The 23733-nt window shown below is 50.2% G+C and overlaps 1 protein-coding gene across 6 annotated transcripts in view; it reads left to right on the top strand.

The window, feature by feature from the left end:
* Positions 1 to 259: 259 nt before the first annotated feature.
* The window catches only part of GRIK1 (glutamate ionotropic receptor kainate type subunit 1), a 108255-nt gene continuing 84781 nt past the window's right edge, over positions 260 to 23733 (top strand). For all 6 annotated transcript variants that reach the window (XR_004237149.1, XM_032094597.1, XM_032094588.1 and 3 more), the window contains exon 1: positions 260 to 401. Coding sequence is in view for 5 of the 6 variants with exons in the window: in XM_032094597.1 (XP_031950488.1) it covers positions 275 to 401 (127 nt within the window). In the remaining variant the exon portion in view is untranslated. The remainder of the gene's footprint in view (positions 402 to 23733) is intronic.

Below are 23733 nucleotides of genomic sequence, written 5' to 3' on the forward strand. Positions count from 1 at the left end.
GTCCCTATCCCAGCGCTCCCGGACTGCTCCGCGCGTGTGCGCGCGCGTGTCCTCGCGTGCGCGCGGAGCCCGGAGCCGCCTGGCCCCGCCCGGGGCCGCCCCGCGGGAGGATCCTCCCGCTCCCTCCGTCCCTCCCTCCCTCCGTCCCTCCGTCCCTCGGGCGCGGGGGGCGCGGGCAGCGCGGCGGCGGCAGCGCGGAGCCCCCGCGCCATGGGCGGGCGGCGCGGAGCGGCGCGGAGCCGGCCCGCCCGGGGGTAGCCGGCATGAACTGAGCATGGCGAGCGGCCTCGGCCCGCGCTGGCCCCGCCGAGCGGCCCCGGGCGGCGGCGGGGGGCTCCTGCTGCTGCTGCTGTGCGCCGCGGCGGGGCTGCCCCGGAGCGCACAGCAAGTGCTGCGGATCGGTGAGTGCCGCCGGGGCGCGGCGGGGCCGGGCGGGGACTCCGGGCATCTCCCGGGCCGCGGGGAGCTCGCCCGGGCGGGCAGCGGGACCCGCGCGGCTCCTGCTCGGCGCAGCCGCCGCTCCGGGGCCGGGGATGCTCGGGAGTGCTCGGGGATGCTCAGTGGTGCTCGGGGATACTCGGGATGCTCAGGGATGCCCAGGGATACTCGGGATGATCGGGGATGCTCAGGGATGCTCAGGACGCTGCGCTGCCGGGGCTCCGCGGGGCCGCTGCCCAAAGTTGGCTCCGGTGAGCGGTGTCGGGGAAGTTGGGTCCGGGGATCCCGGCGGAGCATCCCCGGAGCCTGCGGGGTGTCGGCTCCGGGCGCTCCGCGGGGCACGGTGCGAGGGAGCCCGGAGCCGGCTGTCACTGCCGCAGGAAGGGTTCGGTGACCGTAAAATCCGCGCCGACGGCTGCGGGGCGTCCCGGCTCGGAGCGGAGGGCGGCTGCGGTTCCGGAGGGGAGCTGGGGAATGCGGGACGGGCTTGCTGTCGCTGCCCCCGGGCGGGAGCGGCTCCGCGGGGCTGCGCGGAAAACTCCGGGAAACGGGAATTTATTTTTAAGTAGAAAAGTCCGCACCATGGAAACGGGGCTCGGCTCACAGGAAGCCTCTCTTCCTACAGTGGGTTTCTTGTGTCAGTCAAGTGCGACGGTGAATACAAAGTATCGGAAGAGTTCGGGGTTAGGAGAGACTGTGGGAAAGATGTAGGCAGGATCTGGCACGCTGCTGTTTTTGTCTATCCCTCTTTCGCTTGACAAACACTGAACATGAGGGGCGAAAAAAGGAAACAAACAAACCAACAAACCAAAAAAAAAAAAAAAAAAAAAAAAAGGAAAAGGAAAGAAGCTGTTCACGGCACCGGGGAGAGCATCCCGCAATTCCCAAAGGCGCCTTCCCCCAGGTGCCGAGCTAAAGATCCATGCCTTTTGACCGGGCAAGCCTTAACCCCTCTCAGCTCCCCCACACCAGCGTTTCCTGAAACACCACGGGAAAGTTCCTTGTGCTCAGAGAGCGAAGGACCCGGAACATTTAAGTAAAGGACGGGTGCAGCCCTTCGGAGCGCTGGGCAAAGGCAACGCGGGCTGAGGGGAGCGAAGCCGGGGGCACTCGGCTCCTCGCAGCGGAGAACCTGCCGTCAGCTCCCCGCTGGCCCCTTTCGGGGTGGGCTCGCCTTTCCCGGAGGGTTCAGGTGAAGTTTGCTGTTCCCTGCTCACCCCTGCAGGGGAGCCGTGCACACACCGCACAAAGCTGGGTGATCCCACAAACACAGGGGGAATTCAGGGCCAGTGAAACCCGGGGAAGAAAATCGTGTTCAAATCCCTGAGCCACGGGCACCGGCCGGATGCTCTGGAAATGCACAAAACGTTGCCTTAACTTACTCTGGTTATGGGGAATAGCCTCCGAAGGAAGGAGGAGCGTGCCAGCGTTTAAAGGGCTTGAGCTCAGCCGAAATGCCCGTGTGCAGGATGAGAGCTCGGCTTCGCAGCTGCCTCCAGCCTCGCAGGGAGCCGAGCAGAGCTTTGGGGTCCCCCTTCGCCACCCTGTGCCCTGCAGAACTTTGCTGCGTCTGCTGTGTCCAGCCCGGCCTCGGGCGATTGCCCGCGTTGCTTTCCCCAAACTGCTCTCCGTGGGGTGCCCGCAGGGCTGGGCGAATTTCTGGGTCAGATTTGCTCTCTCGGGGCACGCGGGGATGGGACCCCAACACTGACTCCCCTCTCTCACTTCCGCCAGGATGGAAAGAGCCACAAACCCGACAAACTGCTCTGCTTTCAGGCACACCCATGCAGAGGGATGCGCAGGGGAGTCGATGCTCCGGCTCTGTCACGGGGCTGGGAATGCATAAAATATTAAGGGTATTCTTATTGCTGTGGTTACGCTGCCTATAAAGGAACGATGCTATAAAATATTAATCCTTCACATCCGTTAACAGCAGCAAAGTTTCTCATGGAATCTGTCACTCTTGGAGGTGGCAGAGAGGAGTAATGGCAGTAACTCCTCCAAATCTCTTTGTGATAACATCATAAAATCATCCCCAAGCATTTCTGACAGCGAAGGAAATGCCATTAAGCCATCAGAGTCTCTTCCCCGTGTTTCAGTTAATTAAGGGAAGAGAAGCACTGCCGTACAATGGTGCAGCAGTTTGCACCCAAATTCATACACTGAGAGCTTAATTGCGTTTGCCACTGTCAGGGAGCTTTCAGATTTACTTTTTAGTAATTTTTTTTTCTGGCTTGTAATAAAAATGGATTGTCTTGCTGGTGTTTAATTAGTTGAGAAAGGACGTGTGAGTGATATGAATTATAGTTATTCCCCAGCATCTAACTAACGACTCCTTTTCCAGCTCTCTAAACAAAAAAATGAGGGATGGCAGTGTGACCGGTAAAACTGACTCATTAGGATAAAAATAATGGATTCGGAGATAAGATAGAGTCTTAAGTTTCAGTAATAAAATAAAATGCTGGTGTCTTACTGGGTATTTCTTCCCCACTCCTGTTCCAAAGCTTTTCCCTTGACACATGAGCTAATGGGGCTGTGCAAGGAAATACTCTCTTTATCTGCACATTACCCACCAGCCTGTATTACACAAAAGTGTATTTAAAGTTCATGACCCCAATAGTTTTCATTGAATTCCAAGGAATTTTCAGTTTTTACACCAAGTCCTTACCTATCCTACTCGCACCACTTGTATGAAATAAATGATCTCCAAGGAAGAACGGAAATGAACTGGAGCAGATGCTCAGGTGCAGAAACAGCTTCCAAAGGTATCTCAGCACCAACAGAATCATCCATTTATTAGTGATGGATGCAGAGCTCTCATTCCTCACTGGACATCCATTGCAGGTTATGAATAGGCTGTGAGGGTATAATTCAGTGGAATAATGGGAGAATTTACAGATGGTCATCACCTGAGCTCCAGTCTGGGTTAGAATACCCAGCAGCAAGTTATAAACAAAGCACTGGAGTTATTCAGAAGAGGAAGGAAGTTGCTTGGACGAATCTTGGAATTATCTGTGAGATCATCAGCTCCTGGCAATGAACAGAGGAGCAGGTGTCAGGGTTTGCAGGAATCGTTCGAGGTGAGGAGAGAGAAACCAGAAGGGTTTTTAGTAATTCCTGTGTTTGTGTGAATGGAGTACTTATGTAAGGGTTCGTCCTTTGCACTGATTTACTCCTTATTCGAGCAAAATTCCCAGATGTAGGGAACTGTGTTCTCCTCAAGGCCAAGCCCCCTCTCATGTATCTCTGACCGAGAAATATCGGGTTTAAACCAAACACACGCAAGTCAACCTCACCCACAAATTACCAATTTCTAATAAGCTGAAATTTTCAGTATACATTTCAAAATCTCTGTTGGATTTCCCCAAGCAGGGCTAAAGCTGTGAGTTCTTTTCCTGTGTGAAATTACCATTTCCCCCTCACGAGAATCACAAAGAGAGAAACCTCATTAATTTCACTGCAAATCTGCTACTTTTTGCCAACTATTTGTTTGTGAAGGGAATGACACTAACACACATCTGAGCTTCATCAATGTGAAATGGCAAAAACCCTTCTTGCAAAGTCTCTTAACGTATTTGAACATCAAGAAAAATGTTCATTTGCAGTATTTATTACTAGATATCTACAAGTTATGCCATTTTATGATATTATAGGGAGTGGGGTTGCATTTTTCTCATCAGATGATGAGACATTAAATACATTTTGTTCACTGGACTCTGAATGCTCAGTGGTTTATCAATTCACTGAGATACACTTTACCTAAGTTTCCTTATTCTACACTCTGGGAAAACTATTTTGCTGCAAGTATTTCTAAAGGATTGTTACCAAAGCATCCAAAATTTGATTTTCACGCCTCTCCCTCCTCTCTGGATTTGAGAGCACTGTACAAGTGGGAGGCAGGGCAATGTTTGGCTAGCTTTAAATGGGTAATTGAGTTAAAAATCCCTATAAAAGGCTGGTGAAAAATGCTTTGCAACCCCTCAGCAAGGGAACTCCTGCTGCCTGGGTGAGCGGCCGTGCCAGGATGTCCTGGCTGCCGGGGAGGGGGAAAGGGCTGCTCGGGGTTTGGGGAAGCTGCACTCTCCGGAAAAGCAGCGCTTTGTGCCTCCCCTGTCAGAACGGCCTAAACACCTCCTTGGGCAGGGAACATTTGGGCTGGAAAGGTGCAGGATAGTCCTCAAATGTCCCATAATGCAGGGGCTGGGTGAGTTTGCAGCATCCAGCCAGGGCTGTGTGAACAAAACCAAAGGGTGTGAGCGGCTTCTGTCCCGCACCTGTCCCTAAAGGCTGGTGGAGAACAGCAAAGGAAAGGTGCTGAGGGCACAAAGTGCAAACTGAGGAAGGCAGGTTGGGTTTGTCCAGCCTGGACCAGAGCTGGGGTGGTTTAGGCAGGGCTGAGGGAGAGAAAAACCTGACAAGCGCATAGTAAAGTGAAATATAAGTGTGGCAGTGCTGCGTTTCCCAGGAGCTCCGTGGGTGACCGCGGCAAGTTCCCCTCGCTCTCTCGGTGAGGAGTTGCTGGGCTGTTGGGAAGGAGCTGGTGCCTGTGCTGGGTAATTCACTGTCTCCCCCTCACTTACTCACGGTGTGTCCCAAGGTGTCCCCGTGGCTCCAGGCGGGCCGGGAGATGGGACACCCTGCGAGCCTCCCTGAGGTAGCACCCGGAGCCGCTCGGGCAGCCCGGGATGGAGTCCTGGAGCAACGGAATTCCCGAAATTCCACCCAAGGAGCAGAGTATTTTGGTCAGGTGTTTTGGGCAGGAGAAACCTTCCTGACAAACAGAATAAAATGCGATTTTCCAGAGTTTGGTCTCCTGCCCAGCAGCCTGTTTGTAGTGTTCAGGGGTGGTAATTGTTGTTCTAACTCCCCTGGCTTCCCCACGACACCCATTTCCCTGACTCAGAGGGCATTTCCCTCGGCAGCAGCCCTTGCCGGAGCTCTAAGCTCCTCCATATGGCCCTGTCCTCTCTCAGCATTTCCCATTCGGGCTGCAAATACAATCCCAATACTGTTTTTCATTACAGTCTGTTTTGTATATCCTGGTCAGTAATAAAGCTTAAATCCTGCTCCCCCCTCAATACTTTAAACAGCTGCCTCTAATCTTCTTTTCTCAGAAAGGCTTGATTTGACCAACTAAACTATAGATTGTACTGCAGCAAAAGAAAAAAATCTCATCCCAGAACTGATTAGTTTTGCTGCACGGCTTTGGGGCTGTGACCAGCAAGCCCAGTCTGTCCTAGTTTGGGTGGACTTTAGATTTGAGTTTGCAGTAATGAGTTTATGATCTTGGGCAAGCTTTGCAGTGGGAGGGTTATTACCCTTCCCTTTCTCTCCCTGCTGAAGGTTATAGGGTATTTTCCAGGAAATGATGAGCTCTCAAATGATGAATTTGCATTCTCAGGGCAAAATCAAAATTCCAAATCCGAACAGCTTCATTATTCCACATTGGCATTGGTTTCACTTCAGCTGCAGGGGTGAGTATCTGACAGGGCTGTTAAACTCCTCCTCTCCTCTGACAGTGCAGAAGATTCCTTTACCTATCTTTACACCTTCACCTGTACCAAGACGCTAAATTAGGGTGGCACAAACAGTGGAAAATGTGAATCAGTTCTGTGGCCAAAGAGGCAGAAGGAGGTGTCAAAGGCTCAGGGTTTGAGCTTCTTTTCTGGGTCCTTCAGGCTTTTTGCAATCACACCTCCTAGTTGGGTTGTTGTTGGGTTCGGGTTTTTTTCCCTTTGAGCCTTCAGGCTGCACAAGTTTAAAAGAGGAGAGATATAAATTCCTTTAGCACTGAGATTGTTCCCACGTCCTGTCCCCGGCTCTGCACACGCAAACTTGGCCTATTTCAAGGTACATTCTGTTTGCAGCACACTGATTCTGGCTGGGGTCCAGAAGCAGCTCCCTCCCACCCTGCTGGGTGCCACTGAGGTCCTGCTGGAGGCCGGGTGGGTGGAAGTGACAGTCAGAGTGCAGAGGCACCCCCAGAAATGCAGAGTTTGGGGGAGCAAGCTGCAGAACTCCCCAGAGAGGGGCAGTGAGACATTCCATGGCCACTGTGTCCAGGTGCCCCCGGCTGGGAGCCTCAGCACCGCTCCTGGGCTCTGTTTTGGCTCTCAGGTGGAGCAGCACCGCTTCAAACACGGCAAAACACAGCCAGAGCCCCTCAGGGCACTGTAACTAACACAGGCTGCTCAGTTCCCGGTGTTTGGGGCAGAATAAGCAGGGACAGACATTCCTGTGTGCTGGGGATCAGAGGGTTTGGGGGAAAACAGATCTATTTCAGAAGGACAACATCAGGTAGCTGTAAGAAAAGGAGGAGAACTGTTTGAAGGTACAAGTCTATTGTCCTCCTGCCCTGGGGAGAGGGAAGGAGCAGAGTCCTGCCAGGGGGTTCTGGATCAGAAAAGTCAGGTCTAGTGTGATTCTGCAAGGCAGTACTGAGAAGAACAACTTCTAGACCTTATACTCTTGGGTGGTATAATTAGGAGACAAATCCCTGGAAACTGGTGCTTTTAGGGCCTTACAATACAAATTTTTTCCCCATTTTGGCACTCCCACAGACTGGTGCACTACGGCCCACAGGCCCTCTGTAGTTACACACGTTTTGGACACAGCAGCAGCATTCTGTTCTTTATGCCCTTTCAGGAGGGCACTGGGCACTTTGGGAAGGTGATGAAGGATTTTCCTGCTCTGTCGCTCGCTGGCAAACACAGAATGGCCCTGACTTGTTCTCTTACACCATGTCTGTTCCAGCACAGCGTTTCCCTCTTCTGCTCCCAGCAGGCTCCGAGCAGAGGCTTTTGGAGCACCTGAGCCGCGTGCAGGGATGTGGGATGTGCCTCCAGACTCCTGAAGTCTCCATCAAAGCTGCACGTGTCCTTACACAATCATCCAGCCAGGCTGGCTGGGATTAACTCTGGCCTTGGGACAGGCACAGCTCGGTGCTCACAGCCCTTGGCTTTCACTGCTTCCCTCCTGGCCCAGCGAAGATCTGGAGAACTGGAAATGGGATGCACTGACATGTGAACAGCCAGAGGGAACACAGCCCCCAAAAACGCAGCTCCTGCTTTCCCAAAATAACCTTTTCCGTGCCCACACTCAGGAAAAAATACAATAAAAGCCAAATCCATTTTAGAAGTCCTTGCTGTGACACGAAGAGCTTTCTCCTGACCCTCCTGGGGCCCTGTGCCAGCCCAGCCATTCCCACAAAGGTTACACATGAGGGAGGGGGAACGGCAGGAATTTCAGGAGTAGTTTCCATGGAACAGTCACTTCATTTTCGAGGAACTGCAAATGAATCCCGACCTCCCTGGCACAGTCCCAGGGGATTAATCGGAGCCATCTGAGCCGGGATCAGGCAGAGCTGTGCCTATCAGCAGTCAGAGCAGCCAGGTTGCTGCAGCAACCGCCCGACACCTGTAAAACTCCCTTTGATCGTGTCACCATCACACGGGAGGCTGCTTGGGAGTTAGGTCAGGTTTTGGAGCTGTCCTACACTTTTCCAGGTCTGTCAGCCACTGCCACATCAGGGCTGGGACTCGAAATGCACCATGAATAACTTCAGCAGTCCCACGTGGATCGCAGCGTGGCTGGCCACAGAAAATCATGGAGCAATCATGCACCAAGAACTGTTAAGCACACCATGAGTGAGCCACCTCAGAATTCCTCCCCGCAATTTGGAGACAAAATTACAATTTCTGACCAAAACATTTTCAGTTTGGTTGCTTTGACTCATCTTAGAATTCAGAAAGAGCATAGGAAATGACTTAAAAATGAAAGAGGTGATCCGTAACAGCCTGTGGGAACGGGAGAGGAATGAGCACAGGGCACAAGAAGGATGTGGAGTCACTGCTGGGCTGTTTTCACTCAGGATTGTTCAAATGCATTTAGTGGGATAAACTGGGCTTGTGCCAAACAGCTCCAAGCCTGTCTGAATGCAAGAAGTGTTCGGACACCCAGGCACAGGGTGGGGTTCCTGGGCAGGAGCTGGACTGGATGATCCCGATGGATCCCTTCCAGCTCAGCGTGTTCTGTGACTCCCAGCAAAATGGCCTAACAGGACACTAACCCCCCCAGTGTATTTGCCTGTGCTTACCAATATGAAATGCAAAATGCCACACGAAAAGGCTGCAGTGAAGGAGGCAGAAATCTTGTGGAGTTGGCGTGCAGCTGGCTAACACAGGCGGGATTTTGGGGTTGCTCAGTCAACATTGGTGTGGTGTTTTCCATCCTCTGGGCTTTCACCTTCCCATCTTATTTGTTTATTAAAGACTTTAAGTGCAACTCTCTGTCCCTGCGTAGAACACAACCAGCAGTGTGCTCTGAGCTCCCCAGCCTGGCCCCTGTGTCCCTGCTGCCCCTGCTCTCCCAGCGTGGGGCTGCTCAGCTGCCCTGGCACCTGCCCTGTGTCTGAGGCTCACCCCTGCCACTGAGGCCACTTTCAGAGTTCTCCTGTAAAAGTGATGTCTTTCTTCTTGCTATCTCCGATCCAACAACTTGTACACAAAAAGCTTTTTATTCTTCCAGCGCCGCTTCCTTTGAGCTGTGCCAAACCACCCCAAAACCTTATCAGTGGGGCACTGCAGCTGCAGTTTAACGGGAGCTCCTGCCTCCCCGGCTGCGACTATCTCGGAAAGTTCCAAATTGTTTACTTATCTGCCAGAAACACACGCCGAGGGGAGTTCAGGCTCTGCTGCCCAAGGTGCATTTTAAATCACGGGGAGAGCCGCTTCAGATATTTCACATTACATCTCCCAGCTTTATCTGCCGCTGTAAATTATGAGGCTGCTCCATTGAGCTGAATGAAGATTAAATTTTTGAGCAGTGTTTTCCAAAGAATGGAGATTTTTCTCTCTGAAATGAAGAGCCTGGCGTGCCCTGGCGTGGCTGGCTCTCGCTCTGCTGCCCAAGCCTCTCCCTTTCCCATCAGAGCCCTGGCAGCTCCCTGGGGACCATGGCCCCCGGCTGAGCCGTGTCCTGACGTTAAAGGCATCTGCAGATGGAGTGAGGGTGGGATGTGCCCTGAACAGCGAGTGCACTGGGGAGCTGCAATCCTTCTGCTGCCATCCTGAAACCCCAGCTGTCCTGAAGGAAAAGCAGCTGGGGCAATGTATCCTCTCCCATGTGCAGCCCTTCCCCTGCAGCGCCCGGCGTCTGTGGGACACGGGGATTTTAGCTAAACCACTGCTTGCTGCAGCTCTCCCGTGGGTGCCTGCACAGCAGCCCCAAACGCTGCTGGCCGAAAATGGCAGCACGATTCCTGGGGTGGGCACATCCTGGGGCCAGAGGGTGCTCACGGGGTGGGAAGGGCTCCCCCTGGACACCTCTGCCACCCACCGCAGACCCCCCTGCAGAGCTGCCCCACCCCTGGGGCCCAGCACAGGCAGGACGTGGAGCTGCTGGAGAGAGCCCAGAGGAGGCACCAGGATGATCAGAGGGATGGAGCAGCTCTGCTGGAGGAAAGGCTGAGGGAATTGGGATTGTTCAGCCTGGAAACAAGACTGTGGGATGACCTAACTGTGTCCTTTCAGTACCTGAAGGGAGCCCACAAGAAAGATGGAGAGGGACTTTGGAAAAGAGTCTGGAGGGACAGAACAAGGGGGAATGGCTTCCCACTGCCAGAGAGCAGGTTTAGATGGGAGATGGGGAAGAAATTCCTGGCTGTGAGGGTGGTGAGGCCCTGGCACAGGGTGCCCAGAGCAGCTGGGGCTGCCCCTGGATCCCTGGCAGTGTCCAAGGCCAGGCTGGACATTGGGGCTTGGAGCAGCCTGGGACAGTGGAAGGTGTCCTGCCCATGGCAGGGGGTGGGATGGGACGAGCTTTAATGTCCCTTCCCACCCAAACCATTCCATGATTCCATGACTGTCTGTGGGGTCCTCATGAGCTCCACAGGGCAGTCACAGGATCATTTTTCCTCGCTGGGCTTCCCTTCTCTCAGGAATAGGGAACTGAGGAGCAGTAGCAAGGAAGGGGAAGCAGAGGTGGCCCCTGGCACAGCTGGCACTGCTGCAGGCAGCGTTCCCTGGGTGGCTGGCTCGAGAGCAGCTCGTCCTTGCCAGGTTGTGCATCTGGAGGGCCTCCGGGAAGGGGCAGCACCGGGGTGAGCACAGGGCAGGGGCAGAGAGGAAACGCTCTGCACTGAGGAGATGGCTGTGGGCTCCCTGCCCTCTGGCTCCTGCTGCCAGGGGCAGTGTTCCCATGTTTGAGCAGATTACTGGGGTGGGAATCAGGCTGTTCCACAGGCAAAAGTTCACCCAGTTTTCCAGGATGTACTGAAATACTTGGCAGGGCGAGGTAACGAGGTAACAAGAAAGAACAATTCTCGCTTTCCCTCTTCAGCCTTTCTTTGAACTCCCCCCGGCTGATGTGACAGCTGCTCTTTTAGGATGACTCGTGTGCTAATTGATTTCTACACGTCCTTGAGGAAGGTGAGGAGATCCCACCTTTTTCACTCTGCACAGAGGGGATTATTTCAGGGAGCTGCTGCAGGAATCTCTGCAGGACTCTGTTGCTGAGTGTTTCTGTGAGCACTAAATTGTTACCCTGCACTGTCAGCAATCAGGGGAAACTTATCCCTGGGCAGTGTGCTTGTTCCCAGCCCTGTCCCTGGAAGGCTGCAGCCCAGGGAGAGGCCCCATACTGCAGCAGGGAAAAAGGGGGAGGAGAAGGGGGTGGCAGAGAGGAGCTGCCCCGGACCTCATTCCCCATCACCTCGGTGCTGCTCGGGCAGGGGAGGTGGGGCTGGAGGTGTGAAGCTGAGCCTGGGGAAAGCTGGTGCTTTGACTTGTCTTTGTTTCTCACTGTCCCAATCTATTTTCATTGGATAAAACCTCAAAAAGCTGAGTCTGCTTTGCCCACGGCAGCAGCTGTTGAACCATGTCCCAGTCTTAACTCTGACCCAGCTTCTCCATCCAGGATTTGTCCTTGAGTCCTGGAGAGGAGAGGGAGTGAGGGAGCACTGGGGAGGCCGAGTACCCCTCCACAACTAGGAAAAATTGAGAGCTGTTACTTCCATGGCACATTGATTGGAATTGATGACTCTTAGCAACTCCTAATAAGAAGAGTGCGAAGCTTTTAGCTGGGGCTGAGCTGCTCTGTGGCACCAGCTGACAGTGCATCTGCACAGTGAGAACTGGGGGGTTTAAATAATTTAAGCAAGGTAATTTAGGGGATGCAGAGCAAACTTTGCTGGGGAGCTTTAATTAATGCTAGAATTCCAGAGTTTTATGTTTGCACTCATCTGCTTGCAACACCAAGAGCGTATTTTATGGCAATTCTTAGAATGAGGCTCAAGTCCTGCTACACAAAGTGGTGCTGACAAGCTCATGCCTCATATTTAAAATCACTTCCTAGTGTTGGCAGGGCTGAAGAAGGGGGGCACAGGCTTTCAAAGAGTCAAAACTCCGTCCTTGTCCCATGGGGTGGCTTTGTTATACAGCTCATTGGCCACAGGTAGAGCCCAGTGAATTCACAGCCATCTTCTCCAGGAAATTTCAGTGACAGGAGCTTTAAATTTAGTAAATTTAACTACAAAACTTCTTTGAAATCCCAGCCCTTGCTCTTATCTGTGAGTTCTTACAGAAAATCTGTGAGAAAATTGGGTACAAAATCATCTATTCTGGCTCCCTGCCCTTTGTCTTAAGTGGCAGAACACTTTTTCTCAGAAAAAAAAAAAAAGAACAAATGACCCAAAGGCTCCTTTAGCTCTGCCTGTGCCAGAGTCAATGGAGCTGCAGCAGTTTATAGTGATGAGCTTCTGGCAAGTGCATTATTCTGGCAGAAGAGAACAGTTGGGCAATTTACTGCAGCTCATCCAAACTGCAAATGAAGGTTCTGTATTCCCTTAGTTTGAGGAAATCAGCAGGAAAAGGCCTCCTCCTATTTTTTTTTTTTAATCTCCAGCTGCTGATTTTGCCAAAGTCTCCCTCTCCTGCAAAGGTTTCCTTCTCTGCCTTGCCTGTTCTCAGCACAGGGGAGCAGGGAAAGGATGCCAGGATCCCCTGGGTTGTAGTAAGAACCAGTGCTGTTGGGCATGAGTTATTCCAGCTAGGATGGAACGAAGAGGCTGGAACTGAAGAGCTGGGATGTCTTTCAGCCACAGTCTCTAGAAATAACATTATTATTTACATACAATCCCCTGCCTGGAGCCAGGGCAGTGAGCAGTAAAAGCACAAGCCTTTCTTTATATAGAAAAATGCCTTAGAACTGAACCTGCCCCTGCTCTGTGCAGCCCAGCACAGAGCTGCTCATTCTGTACACGGATTTATCAAACAGGGTCAAGTGAGGCACAATCCTGGTGTCATGCTGAATTTGTGCTGGAGCTAATATTGTTACAGCCCTGTTGTGGCTGACATAAACCTGTCACATCTTCAGCAGGGTGATTCATGAGAGACACAGGAGAATCAATGGAGATAAAAATAGGGAGTGCACTGACGGCATCCATCTCATCATCATTTTGCTTGTATTACACTGAGTAACCTGATTAAAAGGGTCATATTTAAATATCATCTGGCACAACTGCTCATGCCACTGAGAGTGGGAGAAGAGGAGGCCAGACTGGGGAGCCTCCATCAGCCTGCACAGGGCAGCAGCAGTGGGGGAAAGGGGGCACTGGGCAGCCCCCACCATTCCCAAAGCCCGGACCCAGCTGGAAAACTGCAGGCAGCCTGGCATGTTCCTGCTCAGAGAGAGCCAAAGTGAAATAAAAAAGGCTCAGAGTGGTGTGCTCCAAAGTAGAAAATCCCCTCTGTATTCATGCCTAACAAATATTAAAAACAACAACAAAAAAGAAGCAATTTCCCTCCAGAATCGATCTCTAAATGCACACAGATACTTTTCCCTAGAAAATCTGTCTGGAAAAGGGACTTCAAGTGTCTGGATGAGCCTTGCCCACCAATTAGCTTACACCTAGAATAGCCAAAAGGCAGGTTTGCCCGCGCTGCACTCTCTGCAGACGCGCAATCAGAACCAAGGTAGCACACGAAGGTTGTGCTTTTGCTCAAGATGACATCTGGGGGATTCTCGTTCCTGGTGGGTTAAGGTGTGGTGCTGCTCCTATTCCAGCCGTGCAGAGACACACCCGCGCCCCCTTCCTCCCCTGCAGCCTGAGTGTGGGCACACCGCGAAGGGAAGAGCTTGGACAGCAGCTTCTGCACTGTCAGACCCATCAGCGGCTCAGCTCCCTCCTCCTTGGAGGCAAACCTGCCTCGGGAAGCTCCGGAGCGCACTGGCGCTTCTTACTCCAGAAGTGTGATCTGCATCCTCCCCACAGCTCGGTCTGCACGGCTGTGTTGGGGATGATCAGCACGAAAGCAAAGAGAGAACTTCCCTCTCCCCTCCCGGAGGTGCTGGCTTTTCTGGGATTCAGGACTGGAGTCCTGCAGGAGCTCTGAGCTGCAGGCTTGCGATCTCCTGTCATCAGGAGCTCAAGCACCGGCACACAAAGAGGATAAAGGGAAGGAAGCAGAATGAAAGAAGTCTCAGATAAGAGGGAATTGGCAGGTTGATGATAATCTTAAGTACGTGGGACTGTGTGCCCGGTTTCCAGTGAAACTCCATTGCTTTCCAGCATGCAACATGCTTCAGAGATTGCAGGGTGTGGAGTTTAGTGCAAGAAGTGTCAGGAAATTCTCAAACGCTCTTCTCTTATCCTGGCACACCGTGCTGTGCCCCAAACCTGAGAGAACACTGCAGTGGGAGCTCAGACATGCAGCAAATCACGGGGATGTGCTCAGCAAACCACCAAGGCAGTACCAGAATGGATTTGCTGCTGATGGGAAATAAAGGATTTCTCCATTTCCCTTTCAGGGATACCTTTGCATTAAGACCCAAAGACGTTCAGTGTTTCCTGCCAGGGTGAGACAAAGCCACGACCAAACTGTGAGGAGGACAGGGAGTTTCCTGTCCTTGGAAGGGTTAAAAACTGAGGTGGGTGGCAGTGCCCAGGCAGGGCAGCTCCGGGTGCTGCTGCCAGGCTGTCCCTTCACAGTCACCTTGCAGGGCCTCACTGCCGAGCAGCAGCCACAACAGTTGGCACAGCCAGGTTGCTGCAGCTGACAGGATCTTTACAAGGGGCAATCACGATGGCATCAGTGTTTATCCTCTGCAGCAAGTGGATAAATCACAGCAAATGGGCTTCCCCTCCGAGCTGGAATCTGCTCGGTTATTTCTGCCCAGCCACAAATATTTATCCAGCTCACAGTGAAGTGCCAGGCACATCCCGTGCCTGCTGCAGCCAGAGACTCCTGCCCCCTGAGCACAAACCTGGGAGCAGGACGGCACTGGAGACACAGATGTGAAATGAAAGGTGGTTTGGGCAGTTATTGAGAGGTGTCCCACCTTCCTGGGAGTGATTTACAGCCTGTCAGGGTGAATGAACACGGGGTTTAACGGGGACTCCTCCTCCTGGGAGGTCACAGACCCCGGCCGAGGGGCTGCAGATGGGCCCCAGGGCACAGATCAGCCTCACTGCTGCCAGTGGCTCAGAAACAGAAGGTTCATTTTACCCAGGTACATACTGAAATGCAGTTTTACCTCCACACTCAGGCAGTTTGTTTTCAGAGAACAGGCACTTCCCAGAAATGGTTACATAAATCAGAGGAATTACAATACAAGCATCCTCTGGAGCTTTTTCATTTCAGTTTTCAATGTCAAACAGTGTTCAGTCTTAGAGGTTTGAAAGGCTGAAATTAGAAACCCTGTAATGGAGTATTATGGAAAGATATCCCTCAAGAAAGCTCATTCCTAGCTCCTCACTCTCCGGTGCTTCGCCCATTACACACGAGCACGAATTCTGCATTTAATCTCATCTGATGTAATCAGAGCTGTTCTCACACTCCCCGAGCCTCCTCTTTTCCTGAATCCCCCTGAACCCTCAGCTCTCAGGATCACCTTGCAGCCACACATTCCCCGAGTTAATTATCCCTTGTATCAGACTGCATTTTCTTTTATCCCTCTCAAATTTGGTGCTTTCCCATTTCTCTGAGCATCTGCCTGTGCCCACACAAATGAAAAGGATCAACTGGAGAGGATAATCTTCTGCCTGTATCCCTCTTGCTATTCTCTGTATCTGCATCCCGTTTTCTCTGCTCTGTTCCATCTGTTGGCTCCTCCATCCCCAAAGGTTGGGAGCCTGATTCCCCTCAGCACTAACTCAGTCCCAAATTTTAGTTGTGGTTAAATAAGATGCTTCTCTGATGAGAGGGAAGGAAAGAACCAGCTAAGAGAACAGAGGGTGGTTGCTTTTCCTCCTGGAGGCATCCTAATGGGAATTTTTTGGTCCTGAAGGAGGATTCCAAGGTTAAGCAACAGCAGCAGGAATTTCACAGCTTGGGGTGTGCAGGAACTCACGACTTCTGACCCACAAATCAATCTGATCATGCATAAGTGTCTTACTGTTTAAAACACCCCTGTGCTCACACAGCTCACAACTTTGACATCATACCCTACTTACACACCTTACTACTGATCCATTCTACCTACTTCAACATTTCACTTGCTTGTATCACTCTACTTACACATTTTCTTACTTACTTGTACTTTTTACAGCTTCCACATACCACAGTACTTACACACTTTACTTACTGAGACATTTTACCTACCTATACATAACATACTACTTATACACCTTGCTTACTTACACACTGCACCTACTTACACACTGTACCTACTCTTACAGACTGCTCTACCTATACATTTTACAACCTTCACATAACACAGTCCACACACATTTTGCAACTGCTGTGCACGAGACCTCACAGTGCTGGACTGGTTTCTCTGTTCTGTCCATGAGCTCCACACACACTTTTCTGATAATAGCATTGGTTTTAATGCAGTGCAGCACAGTCCCTTTTATCTGTTCCTTGCTGCCTTGGTATTTAGTTTTTCAGCCTCTCCTTTCCCAATTCTTTCCCAGTTCAGCACAGTTTACCTTTCAGTCCTTGATGAATTCCTGAGGGCTCTAACAGGTGGGGCTCCTGATGCAGGCAAGCAGCATCGAGATGATGGCAGCAACAAAACCCATCCAGTGCTCAGCAGCCAAGTTAGTCCAGGAAATCCAAACAACAAGAGAGCAAAGGCCAGGGAGCAGAAATAAACCTGTCCCACCTCTCCCCCTGAACCTTCAGACTGGAGCTGAAACCCCTCTTGGGGCTGATGTGCTGCAGCTGAAGGTGGAAGGGCCAAGTGAAGCCAGTGAGGGTAATTCCAGCCTGGTCCCACTCTGAGGGCTCTGGTAAAAATACCCAAAAATGGTTTGGCTGGGGCAAACTATCACGGTTCAAATACTTTACAACAGGGGTGTGCATCTGTGCTTTTGGTTGTGCTCTCTCCCTTCCCTTTGCCAGGAAAGGATGCCTCGAGGGGAACAGCATCTCCTGATCTCCTAAAAATCCCCTTTTCCTGAGTGCTCTGCTGAGGTGAGGTCTCTGCTGTGGCTTTCTGGATTTTTAGACACAGCACTCAGAGGTCACACCCCAAGATAAAGGAAGTGCTGATTTTCCATGTGTAAAACAGGACATCAGGGACATCACCATGCCTTGCATCCCACACAAAGTTCCCTCTTCTCCAAGGGGGCTGTCCCATCTGCCAGACAAGGTTTCCCTTGAAAACAACCTCCTGCCTTTCATTCAACATTCTGCTTTCTGGAGGTCTCTCCATTTTCCTGTTCTGAAGGGGTTTGGTCATTTTATGAGAAAGGGAATTTGGGCTCTTGCTCACTGGGTTAGTCCTCAGATAATGCTGTAATAGGTATTTATGCATCCATGTAAAAAGACCCAGGGACTTTGTGCTTGTCCAGGCCTATCCAGCTATATTAATATTTACCAATCCCTTTGCTTTTCATGCCCATGCACTAATTCTGGCCACTGCAGAGCTGCTGAGAATCCATTTTTTACATAAAAAGAAGAGCGGTCCTTTAAATCCTGACTACCATGTCAGGAAGCAATACTTGGATTTGTTCTTGTGGGGTTTTTTGGGGAAGAGGGGTAGTAACAGGAGGAATTTACACTGAAGGATCATGACAGTCGATTATGGACCTTCTCCCAAAGGATTAGGTATTTTAAAGTGCATTTTGCAGCCTCAGTGAGGAGCCCAGGCTCCTTTCTGTGCGCCAAGGAGTCACAGCACCATTCACTTCGGAGAAGACCTCTGAAAGAATCGTGTTCAAACCCTAACCCAGCACCGCCCAGCCCAGCACTAAACCATGTGTGGTAAAATCACAAAATTTACTTCCCTTGCCTTTCCCTTCCCTGAAAGCTCTGTTCTTTGTGCCCTCTGGGAACTGGGAAACATCCCAGATGTCCCTGTGCCAGTCCCCAGAGGGCTGTAAGGACACACTTGCTTGGGTGAGCACACGGAGCTGCGACCAAAGCAGCGTCAGTGAACCACTGCAGAGCAGCCCAGGCTGCCGTGCTGTGTCACGGGAGCCCTTCCCTGGCTCCACTCCAGTGCCTGCTTTCATTCCCCCGCCCAGGATGCTGATAAAGATGCTTCATATCTGTGTGGACAAGCCCTGACAGGATATCTGCTGAGCCAGGTGCTGGCCAAGCACACTCCTCCCAAAGGAGCAAATGTGAAATGCAACCCAAAACCGCAGTGAAATCCAACAGCATCGGGTTTCTATCCCTTAATGATCTAAAGATTGCAAATCAATAGACATAGAGATGCTTGTAGCACTGGGTGGCCTTGACCCATGCCAGCACAGGGTAGTTAGGGAGGAAACTCTGGGGAGGTGCTTCATTTATACCTAGTGGAAACAGAAATAACCCTTTATTATACTGGACACAGAAATAGCCCTTTACTGGACACAGAAATAACCCTTTATTATACTGGACACAGAAATAACCCTTCACTGCCCGGGCCCAACAGTTCATTTGTCCAATGGTTCGTTCTGATTTCTTAGAAGTTTCTGTCCCGCTTAGGAGGAGGTACATGAGGGCTTAAAGAGACAGAAGACACGCTGTGTATTTTCATTTTTGATTCCCTGGCTCACTTGATAGGCTCAAGGACAGCGGGCCAGGGAGCAGGTTCCACATCCAACCCAGCTTTCCTTTCTTTAAGGTGAATTTAGGAGATTGCTCGTGCCCTGTTTGGGAGCTAGCCCCACGTCAGGGCAGCTGCAGCAGGGTGGATTTTTGAGCTTCCCAACGATTTCTCCTGCAGGCTGTTCCTACAGGGAGCACAAGGGAGAACACAAACCAGGCTGTTTGCCTTCCTTTATGCCCCTGGCTCGTGGGGCTTTCCGGAGGGGGTCAGGTTTAGGGCATTCTAAAAAAATCCTCCTTTGCCCTTTTCTTCTTTCCCTTGTCACAGTGTAAGATGCTGGTTTGGCCACTTTGTTCCTCTTTGCTTTATGTGTTTCCTAAAATAAGTGCAGAAATGGGCTGGGAACTTTCCCATATTGGAAATGCAGTGAAATGTTAATGCTGGGGTGGTTTTTCCCCAGAAGTTTTTCCCAGGCAGCTGTTTGCTGCTCCCTGTGGTTCAGCCACACAGAAACTGAAGAATTTGAAGTTTTATTCATGCCTAGAAGATTAAACCCCTATTTATATATCTCAATCCTATGAGCTATAAAGCTCTTTTTGGCTTCCTTTATTTTTTTTTTCTTCTAAGCTTTGTTTTTACTCTGTTCTGTGGGGTTTTTTGAGGTGTCAGTCATTCAGGTTTGGGAAATGGGCTGGAGCTGTTTGTTGTACGAAGGAGAGCATCGTGGGGAAACTCAACAGAAGCTCACCATCAGTGCTTTTGCACTGTGCAAACACATTTCCCCCCCAAGCCTGTCTATACAGAGAGGAAAAAAATTGGCTAAATAAATGGATAAAAAACCCAAACAGGCAAATAAATTACCTAGTGAGCCTCTAGAGAATATCCATCCTCATAGACCCTGCACTGGATGGCTCAGCACCACCTGACGTATTTTTAAGCACTGAAATATCACTTTTTAGAATTTAAATTTTTAATAGTTCTTCATAAATAAATGTGTGTGGAGCAGAGAGCAGAGTGTGGCAGGTCACTTGGTCACTGTGCTCCCTGCCCATGGGACTGGAGGGAGGAGGAAGGGCATCCCAACCCAAACACCGCCCGTGCCCCACTTTCAGCTCTCCATTTCTGAGACGTCCCCCCCAGGAGCCACGAATTTGTGAGAACAGTGGAACACGGTGCTTTTCCTGAAAAATGGCATCAGGCAATATCCATCAATAAGCTGGGATTCTCCCAGCTGCCTCCAGGTCCCCCCTCCTGCATTGTTCCTTCTCGTGTGTGTACTCAGGGATGAACCTAAGTCTGCTATCCTCACATTCAAACATTTATTTTTTTATAAATAAGCATATTCTGCTGTGGGGGTGTCCATCTCCTAAAAGCAGAGTTTGTTATGTTTTGTTCACACGGGAATAAATAGTGAATGGTTTGTTTTCCATTTAACCCAATATCTCCTATTTTCTAATTCCTTAATCAAAGAAAATGGAAGGATAAATTGCAGTTTGATCAGATGGGAACAACTTCAATCCAGTGAGGCATTTCCTAGAGGCTGGATCAGCCTCAGGAGCTAAACTGACCACAAAGGAAGTTTGTGGGGAAAAAAGAAGCCACTTTGACAGGACTCGTTTGTCCAGATCAATGCTGTGCAACCCTGCTGGAAAACTGGTAACTGCAGGATGTCCCTGTGGAATTGCAGTGATTTTTTTCTGCTGCTCTCCTAAGAAATATGAACCAGTGCCTGTCCAGGTGGAGAGCTACTTGAAGTGGCAAATAAAATTTAATTCTCTGAAGAGGTTTTTGTTGTAAGTATGGATTTGACTTAATAGCTTGAACACTGAAAAATTACTTCAAATTGCATTTTGTGCTTTGATTCCCATCCAGACATCTCTAAGCAGATGTGGTGCTTAAGCAAAAATTAAGTGGTTTGCTCTTTCCTGTGTTTATTTAGTTTTCCTTGTTGCCTTGTGGATACACACAGTGGCTTTTTCAGAAGGGATGCAGCTTCTCTTCAGACACGCAGCAAATTGGGCACTTCTCTCCAAGCAAACCCCAGGCAGGACTCAGCAGGGGGAAAAAATCAGCTTCTGGCACAAGAATGTTTTTGCTTCTGCTTTTGGGTGTGCTGAAGGCCAGAGGAGAGGGAGTCTGGTCACATGGTGGGTTTGCAGAGCTGTTCACATTTGGGAGAGATAAACTGTGTGCTCTCAGATGTCCTGGATCCTGCAGGGATGTTGGCTGCTCCTGGCGTTCCTCTGCCAGTCCTTGGAGAGGTGGGAAGAGTCCCTTGGAAGTGCTGTCTAAACAAAGCAATGAAGGAATCTGGCGGAATAATTTCATTTAAAATAATTTTGAGGAAAAATTTTTTTGTGGAAAGGCTGCCCAGGGAGGTGTTGGAGTCCCCATCCCTGGAGGTGTCCCAGGAAGGCCTGGAGGTGGCACTCAGTGCTCTGGGCCGGGGACAAGGTGGGGACTGGCACAGCTTGGACTTCTTCTTGGAGAACCATAGAATAACTCTGGCCACATCTTCCTGGTGTTTGCTTTTCCTCAGGCACAAATTCTTGTTAAACTGGCAGCTTTCTTAACCAGCCACGGGGCAATGGCATCACTGACATATCCTGTGATGTGTGCCCAGCTCTTCCCAAAGGGGCCATCTATTTCAAGGAATTAACTTTCATTTGGGATAGTCAGGAGCTTTTTTGTGTTATTTCTGCCTTTCAGACAGTGCTCCCTGACCTCTGTAGCACCATCCTCTGTGTGAGAGTCAGATGTGCTGCTTAGAGCAAGAATTAATATCCTCTTCCCAAATTCACTTTTGTGCTTTCCCCTTCCTGGGTTTTTTTTCCTCCACCTTGCCCAACATGGCACTTGCACTGCACTGGCTCTTCTTTGCCAAAATGGGATTGTTTTCCTGGTTTTGATGGATTTCACTTCCTCCTGTATAATCCCTGGCACAGATCCACCCCTCCCTGCTCAGCTTGCTGCTCCCAAGTGCCACTGAACAAAGTCCTGAGCACTGCACTGACTGCTTGACATAATAAATGTCCTTTCCCTGCCAGAGCAGCAGAGAGGCCTCCTGCCCTGCCCTGCATGGCAGCCTCTGCAAAGCCAGATCCGACTGTCCTCTGTCCCAGTGGCCCCACAGAGCAGGGACACGGAGAGGAACAGAGCTGGGGCACAAACACAAGGCTCACCAGGCTCATGCCCCTCTCATGGTGGAGCAAAGCGTTTCTCCAAGGAGATTTTCTGTTGTGCAGTAGAAAACATCTTTCAGTAGAAAACACCTCTCATTTTGTAGTCATCAGTTTGGAGCTGGTGAACAACTGGGAGGAAAAGCTGAATCCAGAAAATAATTGTATAGATGAGTATCTAACGTGAGAAAGATCCCTTCTGAGAAATCAGGCTTTTCTTCAATACTGCTGTGCATGCTTACAAAGACAAGAAAATCAGTGTATTAAGGTACCTGAAGACACAGGAAGTGTCTCTTTGTTTTCTTAACATCATTGATTCAGGGAAAATTTGTGTGGACAAATTTTCTCAGGGATGCACAGCGTGGGATTGCTGGGGTGTCTGTGGAGCTGGATCAATGATCCTTGTGGGGCCCTTCCCGCTCCGAATATTCTCTGATTTGGTGATTGTCCAGTGCCAGGCTGGGATTTGAGGACAGTGCTGCATCTCACTGGAAACATCTGCCACGGAACACTTCTGACCCGCCCGAGCTGCAAGGCAGGAGTGCAAACGTGATCCTTCTGTAGGTACCACTCCCTTCTGCAGCCTCCCTTTCACACGGTGCAGGTTAGCACAGAGAACTGTGCCGTGACTGCTGCCCTGGGCAGCTGGAATATCCACAGGAGTGCACTTTGGGAACCGGCTTTGGTGCCCAGTTTAGGAAGCCAAGGGACACAGTGGCACTGGAGATATTTCTCCCTAAGGCAATGCCCTGCTTGCCATTTGACTTTGTCAGACTGAGGATTTAAACACCTCAGTTGCATGTCTAAACTGCAGGCTGAGAATCCTGCACTCTTTTGACACAATCCTGTTTCTGCCTCTCCCAATCCCACTGACACTTGGCCGTTCTGGTCTGGCTTCACGGAGTCTGCAGCAGAAATATAAAATCCCAGGAAACCCCCTCCCTAAATCTTTAGAGGAAAATGAAAGCAGTGATCCAAAGATTATATTTCTCCCATGTTCTTCTGAGCTGATTTTACTCCTCTGAGGAACATGAAAAAAATGAGTAAGCCCCAAATTCGATCTCTGCCTTATGATCTTAGCACAGACATCTCGATGTGGTGTATTTTTTCTCATCTTGTGTTTACTGTGGAACTGGGAAGTTGAAAAGTACAAGATCTGTCTGTACTTAAAAATTCTTTTGACCCCTCAAAAAATACAAATTTAACCCCAAAATGGATTATTTGCTCTTGTGGCAAGATAAGGCATTTCTTCGTGCTAATAAATCCATGACTTTGCATCCTACTTAATAAAGGACAAAATAAAAATCAGTTTGCAAATGATTAGAATTCATTAAAATGTAATTATTTGTGAACTACCCGCTACTGATGTTCCTGATGAGCTGAGCTAATCCTGTGCCACTTCCAAACTGAATGGAATTGAAATGTAAAAGTCAGGACTCAGGGAATGCTTGGGGAGTTTTGGGGTAGATGCAAGCCATGAAATGATGAAACATTTCCTGGGAGTTACAGGCTGAGCCAAAAGGCTGCAAAAATCTTTAGGCCTCATAACTTCACTATAGTTTTTGAACAATTAAAAGTAATATGATTTTTGTTCTGAAGGTAAGTGTGACTTAGTTAGGTGACAAACTTCAGAGGGATTTGGGTTTGGATCCAAGCTCTTGCTGAGGGATCGGCACTGGGTTTCCATGGACGATTCTCCGAGGGATAGAAATTGATAATCCCTCTTTGCCTGGTACCCATGGAAGTCCCTGCAGAATATAAATCCTGTGTCCAGAAGGAGTTGTTTTTTCCTCACAGTCTTGGAATGAATAGGAGAAGCAAAGGCCAGAGTCCAGGCTGAGCTAATTAATGATATCCTTAAATAATGATGGATTGATATCCTAATACAGAGGCTGCTTTTTCCCCCTCAGTGTAGGAAATTCCTCTTAAACCTTTGTGTTTCTTTATCCAGCTGGTCAGAGAGCTCCACTTTTCTGTGTATTGATAGAAGAAAATTGATTGTTAATCCTGGCTTAACATCTCATTCAGGTGCCCGTGCCAGCATGTCTGATACATGTTTTGGATCCTCTCTGGAGTGTCAAGATGGGTTGGGAGGCAAAAGAAATGGGTAGGTTCTTTTCCAGTGCCTGTTCTC

Source organism: Corvus moneduloides, chromosome 2, assembly GCF_009650955.1.
Source record: "Corvus moneduloides isolate bCorMon1 chromosome 2, bCorMon1.pri, whole genome shotgun sequence".
Lineage (NCBI taxonomy): Eukaryota > Metazoa > Chordata > Aves > Passeriformes > Corvidae > Corvus > Corvus moneduloides.